General features: G+C 41.6%; 1 protein-coding gene across 2 annotated transcripts; it reads left to right on the forward strand.

Annotated features, from left to right (window-relative positions):
* Positions 1-1,116: 1,116 nt before the first annotated feature.
* On the forward strand, positions 1,117-8,134 carry PTTG1 (PTTG1 regulator of sister chromatid separation, securin). Of its 2 annotated transcripts, none has more exons than XM_090288523.1 (6): positions 1,117-1,201; positions 1,743-1,843; positions 2,316-2,500; positions 4,038-4,131; positions 7,175-7,333; positions 7,977-8,134. In XM_090288523.1, exons 2-6 carry the CDS (start codon positions 1,753-1,755, stop codon positions 8,057-8,059), a joined length of 612 nt encoding a protein of 203 aa, XP_090144649.1. In that variant the 5' UTR covers positions 1,117-1,201; positions 1,743-1,752; the 3' UTR covers positions 8,060-8,134. The 2 variants fall into 2 exon arrangements, with proteins under 2 accessions (XP_090144649.1, XP_090144650.1); XM_090288524.1 differs by having other exon boundaries at positions 2,319-2,500.
* The last annotated feature ends 773 nt before the right edge of the window (positions 8,135-8,907 follow it).

An 8,907-nucleotide genomic window follows, 5' to 3' on the forward strand; every position in this document is an offset into this window, starting at 1 on the left:
CTGCCATATTTTGAGAACCATGTCTATGCCAGTTCCTATTAACTAACAGGCTTTTTAAGGAAGCCTGAATTATGTATTAATTAGGATCATCATTTTGTTCCTAAGCCAGAGATGCCTGTTGCTATACTAGAAACAGCATCTTAGCCTGAAATGTTAATGCCTTCAAGTTAGGGACTAATCAGTCCATTCTTAATCACAAGCATAACAGAACGACTCAAATATTGTTGTTTGATCTATCTGTACTTACATTTTTTTCTTACGTTTTAATTTTGCTCTTCTAGTGTTCTTTAAACCTAATATGGGTTGTTTCCCCCACGTGACTATGTGTTTTTTCGTATCTCTAATTGAAATACTACTGTTATGTATCCATTTTTCTTCAGTCATTTTCCTGAAGACTACAATGCCTTTCCTCCAGGATACTTCTTCTTTTTTTATTTGATTTAGTCTATTCACAATCTGGACGAATGGTTGATTAGTCGAAGACTTTAGGAGAATAGTTCTGTTGCCAATTCCCCTTTGTTTAATTGAATCTCACAATCATTTCATTTAAGACTGTCTTGGCTCCTCAAGTGTCTCAGGAAAAAACAAAACAAAACTCTATCTTGATATCATAATAATCATAATAATTATTTGTAATTGGAGACCATATTCACTCCCCTTCTGTCTGTGTGGGGAGCAGGTTAAAAAAAAAACAACAACACGAAGTCAAAGGAACTAGTATAAATAACCCGTGGACATGGACAACGGGGTGGGGATTGACTGTGGGAGAAGGGGTGGGCTGGGTGGGGGGGCAGCAATGGGGGAAAAAGTGGGACAATTGTAATAGAAAAACAAAAAAATAAATTTAAAAATATATTGCAAATTAAAAAAAATAATAAAATAAAAAATAAAAGTCTTTCATAACTTGAAAAAAAGAAACACGAAAGACCACAAAACCCTTTTTTAAGGTGTCAGGAGGTTTGATTTTTTTTTTTTTTTTCTTCCCAGCAAACAAGCTATAATCTTACAGGGAAAAAGCTTACGGGGCGGAGCCCAAGGAGTTTAGGTGCCTCCCATTGGTTCTTCCGGGGAGTCTCCACCCCGCTTCGGTTCCGCCTTCTGGGAGAATCAGCCAATAGGGATGTGAGTTGTGATTCAAATACGGGACGGGGCGCTACTTCTGGAAGCTGAGGCTTGGGTGATTTTGGCTGTTGATCCTCATGTGGGTGAACGGAGAAGTCGCGGGTGGTTGGGCGGGGGCATGGAGAGGGGGTCTGGCGAGGAAAAAGGAGTGTTGAGGGCTGGGGACTGGTGTCAGGGGGCTGGAGTGGCGGGCGAGGGCTGGGGACCGAGGGCGGGGGTTCAGGGTTAGGGGCTTTTGGGGGCTTGGGGCGAGGATCAGGGGCCCGGGGCTTGAGGTATTGGGGGCTGGGGCTTCCTGGGTCGTCTGTAGCGCTGAGCCAGGTTGAGCCGCAGCCTTGGACTGCCTCGCGACCGCCGACGGTTCGGTTCTGATGAATATCAGGCTCTCTAACGGCTCCAAACCGCCAGGTCTGGAATTTAGAGTCTCTAACGGCTCCAAACCGCCAGGTCTGGAATTTAGAGCCTCTGACACATCCTTTAAGAGTTAAGAGCTGGATTAAGTGCCCGTTGGCTCAAGTTGGGGCTCTCTCTGCTTAACGGAAAGTTTGGTCTGTGCTACACCTTAGATTCTCTGGTCTTCCCCAAACCCCTAGAGTGTAATATGTAATTCACACCCCTAGTTAATCCAGAATGGCTACTGTGATCTTTGTGGATAAGGAAAATGGACAACCAGACACTCGTGCTACTCCTAAGGACCGGCTGAAGCTGGGGTCCCGGCCTTGTGAGTATACAGGCTACAATCAATTACACAGGTATCATGGATCAATTGTGGATGTGGCCTGGAGCCTAGGGAGGCATTTAGTGTACCTTGTAGGCAATTGGAGTCAAGTTTGCCAAATACAGGCATACCTCCTTTTATCGCACTTTGCAGATGTTGCATTTTTTTACAAATTGAAGGCAAAAGACCCTTGAGCAGCAGAAAGATCATAACTCGCTTTATACTTGCTCTCTTGCTTTGGTCTGCAGCTGAACCTGCAATATCTCCGAGGTATGCCTGTGCTGCTGTTACAGTGTGCTTGTTATGAGTATCTTTTTTCATGTTCAATATTTGAATGAGATTGACAATTGCCATGCCACTGTCAAACTTGGAGGTTGAGTTTGCGATGATAATTAGGTCAAGTTTATACACAGTCAGCTTCCAGGTTGCACAGATGTGTATTGCCCAAATAATCTTACAGTACTTTTTTTCTTAGCAGTCAAAGCTTTAGATGGGAGACCTCAGGTTTCAATACCACATGTTGGCAAAATATTTGATGCTCCACCAGCCTTACCTAAAGCTCCCAGAAAGGCTTTGGGAACTGTCAACAGAGCTACAGAAAAGTCAGTAAAGACCAATGGACCTCTCAAACAGAAACAGACAGCGATCCCTACTAAAAAAGTAAGTATTGTTTATAAAGACACTGTTTAAACACTTCAGCATTTTTGCCTCTTAAAAATGACTGTTGGCATCTTATCTGGCTTTTTTCCCAGTGAGCAGGGCCGATATAGGCTAGTAAACAGATTGGCAGGAGAATCATACTGTTTTTTTTTTTTTTTTCTTTTTAAGATTTTATGTATTTGTTTTTAGAGAGAGGGAAAGAGAGGGGGAAAGAGAGGGAAAGAAACATCAATATGTGGTTGCCTCTTATGTGCCTCCAGCTGGGGACCTGGTCCCCAAACCAGGCATGTGCCCTGACTGGGAATCCTACCAGTGACCCTTTGGTTTGTAGGCTGGCGCTCAAGCCACTGAGCCACACCAGCCAGGGCCGGATTCATACTGTTTTTTGTGAACTTCCTCTGTATCTTGAGATCAGAAACTTCCAAAGCAGCTGGTGAATATTTTTCCTCACCTGCCCTTAACTAACATCTTGGTAGTAGAAGTTTACCTCAGAGATACTGAGGGTTGGGTTCCAGGCCATAGGCCACCATAAAACCAAGTATCGCCATAAAGCAAGTCATTTTTTTGGAGGGTCTTGCTTTCAGTTTGTTTTTAAAAAAATGTATTAAGTTCAATAAAGCGAATGTGATAAAATGAGGTATGTCTGTATCTACTTACACACACAGGAAGTACTTTGCATATAATAGTGTCTCAGGTGCTGCCATCCTCCGCCCCACCTCCCAGAGCAGGCACCAGCCTGTTAGGGGATAATTTGGTAGTACGTTGACATTTGTGTGTGTGTGTGTGTGTGTGTGTGTGTGTGTACTAGCTAGCGAGCTCGTGTTACAGGTCGGTGCATTCCAGACTGAGAAAGATGACTTGGGCGTCTGGATTAACACGTTATTTGAATAATTGTTTTGTTTAATGTGTATTAAGAGAAAACAATTAAAGTAACATTGACGGAAACACATGGAAAATCGCACTTCCAAAAGCCAAAGATGGCATTTAGAATTAGCTTGCATTCTGGCTGGCTCAGGCCCCTTTCCTTCTCTGTTAGGTTGAGTGATTGAGTTAATTACCTCCCCTGTGCGTTCTTGATGGCTTAGGCTGACAGGAACGAATACTTAAATTTCAGACTTAACTTTTGAGCCACACTAGAATTGCTTGTTGAATTCTATTTATGTGTAATCATGAGAACTAAGGATTAAAAAAATAAAAAAAGAAAGAAAGAAGGATCATGGTTCTTAGCAGTCAGCATGACATTGAAAAAATTTTAAATGCAGTGAAGCCTTCACATGTGTCTTTAAAAAAAAAAAGAACTTATTGGTTTTAGAGAGTGAGAGAAAGAGAGAGCAAGAGGAGAGCGAGAAGCACTGGTTAGTGCTCCACTTACTTATGCATTTGTTGGCTGCTTCTTGCATGTGCCCTGGCTGGAGATCAAACCCGCAATCTTGGTGTATCAGGACGATGCTGGAACCAACTACACTACCCGGCCAGGGCAGCCTTCACATGGCTTGAAGAAGCCCTCTCACTAACTCATTTTCTTGGATTGTTTTAGGTGACGGAGAAGACTGTTAAAGGAAAAAGCTCTGCTCCTGCCTCAGATGACACCTATCCAGAAATAGAAAAATTCTTTCCCTTCAATCCTCTAGGTAATATCCTTGGTATTACAAAAATACTTCGGCCTTGAATTTCTCTAGAATCCCATTCAGCTGTAACTTGATATGGATACGAATATGACACATGACCCAAAACTATAATGAGACTGTCTGAATCTGGGTTGCTTTGAACAAATACACTTGTTGGTAGATTTATTTGTAAGGTATCATCTTAGGTCAGAAGGGGAATTGGAGCAACGATGTGGAGAACATTTTCCCTCCTAGCAGGGAGATATGCTCACTAACCTTGAACAAGTCTGCAGAGGACAGCCCTAGTAAGCCTGTTAGAAAGTGGGCGTTATATCAAATTAAACGGTGCTTGAGAACTTCACATAGCCAGCGAAAACAGGAATTTTTTACTCTTTCAGCCTGCTACATGTATCTGAAACACTTTTTATTGTAAAACCAGCTTTTTTAGCTTTAATTTACTGACATTTGAGGAGAGACTGCTGTATGCCAGGCCCTGTCCTGAGGGAGCCCATGATTTGGAGAGAAAGTCTAGCTCTGAACAAATCGCCTCGCTGTGAGGGTGAGCAAGAAGAAAACTGGCTTGTTAGGAGGAACTGGACCTAGCCTGGAACAGCAGGGACGCTTTCACGAAGGGACATACAGTGGAGTCTTGAAGGCTGTAAGGAGACAGCCAGGTGAAGAAGGGATGGGTAAGGCCAGAGCACTGTACTTAGGAGTGTGTGCAAAGATCCTGTGGAAGGGGGAAGGACTGGAGTGGTTCTGGGGAACTGAAAGCCGAGTGAAGGACGATATAGGTGAAGCAGTGGGGCAGATCAAGCAGGGCCTTCTGGCTTCCTCAGCTGGAGTTCTTGCCCTTCCATGCAAAGGGCATCTGGTCATTCTGCTAGCACACATCCCATCGGTTGTGGTTTTTCTGCATGACCAGTAATTCTGCAGTTCGTATCCTGGGAGCTACATTGTTGTGAGTTTGTGCGTACGCCCGGTGAGGAAACCTGAGGAACTGCTGAGCTCTAAAGGGCATGTGATGGCCCTCTGAAAGCGTCCATGCAAGTGATTGCCGTTGAGTCATTAGGAAAATGAGGCAGGTTTACGCATGATAGCCAGGAAGGAGGCCTCCAGTATGCTGTGGATCGGCAGACATGGGGCCAGTTGTCCTGCAAAATAGGAGCATAAGTTACGGAGCCCACCTCCTGCTTCCCCCGTGTTCTCCAGCTGCAAACGTTTTAAAGCTGTCCTGTTTTATCAGAAACGCCATGAGTGTCTCTGTTTTAAACTGGGGTGTGTGTGTGCCGAAGTGAGGGCATATTTGATAACTGGCCATTTGTAGTTATTTTAACTTCTGTTTGTATCCTTGTTTTCCGTTGATAATGTGACTTTTTAAGAGATCTTGGTGGATAAAGGAAATTAGCCCTGTTATGTTGCAGACTTGTTTTCTCTTGAGTCTTCTGTGTGTTTATGCTTTCCTTTACAATTCAGTGATTTTAAATTAAGTAGTCAGCGCCACTCAATTTTTTTTTTTTTGACTTCTGGGTTTTCCCAGGCTTCAAAAAGGAGCAGACAAATTTTTAGTACTTAGGCTTTAGAGAGCTTTCACACTTCTTGGTGTATCTGGACAATGTGTCAACTCACTGAGCTGCCTGGCCAGGGCCCTCTTTGTTCTTCTCCTTTGAGAAAACCCCCTTGAAAAGAGGAAAGATTCAAAATTTAAATCCTGCTTTATTACTGTCAAGAAAAACCAGTTTTGAATAACTAACAATGCTTCTCAGATTTTTGTTGAATCACTCTTTTACACTCTTAAAAATTAAGGGGGACCCCAAAGAACTTTTGGTTGTATGTTCTGTATTTAAAACTGTTAATTGGTTAAAAAATAATAACCTATTATGTTAATATAAATAACTTTAAGTATACATAAAAGAACTTTCCCAAAGCAAAAACTTACTGAGAAGACTGGCATGGTTTTATAGTATTTTTGAAAATTTGCTTTATTTGGCTTAATATAAGACAGCTGGATTCTCATCTGACGTCTGCATTCAATCTGTTGCACCTGTTTCAGTTAAAGTATATGAAGAAAATCTGGTCTCATGCAGGCATCTAGTTAGGAAAGGGGGAAGCATTTAATAATCTTTTCAGATAAGTGTAGTTTTCTTTGATGCTACCCTAAAATTCAATCGGTGGCTGTTTCTGGACATATAGTGGGAAATCTGAAACTGCATCAATGAATATTGTACACTCTGACAATCAAATGCATTGGTCTTTTTTTCCCCTCAAATGTATCTTTCGTCCTTGCATTCATCACACATCTGTCATGTAGGAATATTGGTTAATTGAAAAAGGTAAATTTACCAGATGTTGAAAAGCTTCATTATGCAATAACAAAAGCACGTTCTTTTATACCACCACTGATGTCATCAGAAAAGTCTTAAATTTGAGGAAGCTGTCAGACTAATGACTGCAGATAACTTTTCCAAAATTCTAGTTTTTTCTTGAAATTGTGAATTTTATCATTGGCAACAAACACTTTTGCCCAAAGGGATAGACTTCTCTTATTCCTCTAGCAAAATGTGCACCCAACACCCAACTCTGAGTAACAACAGTTTCTCTTTCAGGTTTTTCAACTAAATGGTGTTTGGAGAAAGGCCTCCCATTTAGCTTGCAGAACAGACAGGTGCCCAGATCTTACATATGCTCAGAGTGCTTTCTGGCATACTTCTCATTTTAGCATACAGAATATTAGAAAGATATGTCCTCACAAAATCGAGAGCTAAAAACAGATTAATTCCTTTTACTGTATATGGTAAAATGATATGTGAACTGCGGGTGAATGGTAGTGAGGGATAGAGCGACTCCTGAGTACAGTGTATGACCCTTGCCGTGATCCATGCTACAGCACAGTGCTTTTTATCTACCATTGCTTTTGTGCCGTCGTTGCAAATGTCAACACAGTGGGAAAAGGGATTAATGTTATTAGAGAAATAGGCGGACCTGCTGAAAGGGGGTCAGACTCACAGGAGTCTACCGACCAGACCAAGAACTGCTGCCCTGACAAACTCTCTTCTGTTTGTGGCAGACTTTGAGAGTTTCGATCTGCCTGAGGAACACCAGATCGCCCAGCTCCCCTTGACCGGAGTGCCTCTCATGATCCTGGATGAGGAGAGGAAGCTTGAAAGACTGTTCCACCTCCGCCCCCCCTCACCTCTGAAGATGCCCTCTCCTCCGTGGGAGTCTGGTAGGTGAACAAGTGCCCTTCTAGAAGGGCCTCAAACAGCGTCATGACATTTGCGTCACCGTGGGGACTGAGTTGTGTGAAAGGTTAGCCTACCAGTAATTTCTGTCCTTCAAACTTCAGGATAAGGTTTCAGAATAATGAAAACTATTCTCAGTTGGTATTGCTTTTTAATTCCAAACACCCAGGTAAAATCAAGTGATTCTGGAATCTGGACAGCCTTAGATACAGCAAAATGAGATTGAACTTAGCATATAGCTTCTTAGGTTGTAAGCTGAAGTGTGATAAACTTGCTTGAAATGGGAATTCCAAGTTATATCCAGAGCTTGTACAGGATCAAGACACGTGTACAATAGCATGAAATGACAAGACCTTACTGCACAAGGTTTGAGGTCTTGGTTCAAACTGGTGATGAGAAGCCATCATCAGTGGTTTCTATTTGTTCTGATGTGATAACATATACTATTTTAGAAATTTACATTAGTGATACTGTTGGCTCTTACTTATGTGTAGGTGGGAGGGCATAGGGATTCATTAGACAACGGGAAAAACAATTGATGATTAAAAGTGACAACTAATGTCTGTGTTGAGATGGGCAATGCATCACAGGTTTGCAGTTACTGAATAAGAAATTTCTGTTTTCTAGATCCGTTGCCGTCTCCCTCGAGCATTCTGTCGACTCTGGATGTTGACTTGCCACCACCTGTGTGCTATGACGTAGAGATTTAAGTTTCTTAGTGCTTTATAGTCTGTGTGTATGTATTAACAGTTTGCATTAATAAAGCAGTTCTTTCAGATTCTTAATATTGCTGTTGATTTGCTTAAAACAATATAAAAACTAGTATCAATAAAAGTGTTAATAGATAAGAATCTATAATCTGACAATAGACATTTGTCTGATTTAAGAAATTTACCTTAAAACCCTTTGGTTTGTTTTAACATCTTATTTTAGATGCTGCCACTGTTTTCCCTGAAACATATATCCCTCAATGTGTACTTTATTGACTTTTTGTGGCCATTAACTAGTGCCAGTTTTTAGATCTCTTTTTTTTTTAATTTTTATTTTGGTTTTTCAGTTACAGTTGTCCCCTTTTCCCCTAATTTCTCTCCCCCACCCATCCCACCCCCTCTCCCGCAATCATATCCCTCCCCGTTGTCAATGTCCATGAGTCTTTTATGCAGGTTCTTTGACTAAACCCTTCCCTTACTTATCCCCAGATCTCTTAATTAGAAGAGCCACTTCAAACTCACTAAGTATCTTTTGCTAGGCATTCTTTATTGCTGGTTCTGTTTAGTTTCTGACTTTAATACCCAGTATTCAGTGATCAGAATTTGAAAGGCTCTAAATCTCCTATGAACTCCACCTCCTTGGATCTTGAAACTATTTAGTTGCTTACCCTGTGTTGGGAGTTGTTTTGTGTTTAAAAAGCTTCATTGTGTTTCATGTTTATGACCCTATTTTCCTGGGGAGAATAGTAAAGCTCAGAATTTCATTGATATGACAAAGACATGATAAGCTAGAAAATAATATGAGAACCGGTATTTCGATTTCAAATCTGCGATTGGAATCAAAATAT

The sequence above is a fragment of the Furipterus horrens genome, unplaced genomic scaffold (assembly GCF_987537825.1).
Source record: "Furipterus horrens unplaced genomic scaffold, mFurHor1.1.pri manual_scaffold_10, whole genome shotgun sequence".
Lineage (NCBI taxonomy): Eukaryota > Metazoa > Chordata > Mammalia > Chiroptera > Furipteridae > Furipterus > Furipterus horrens.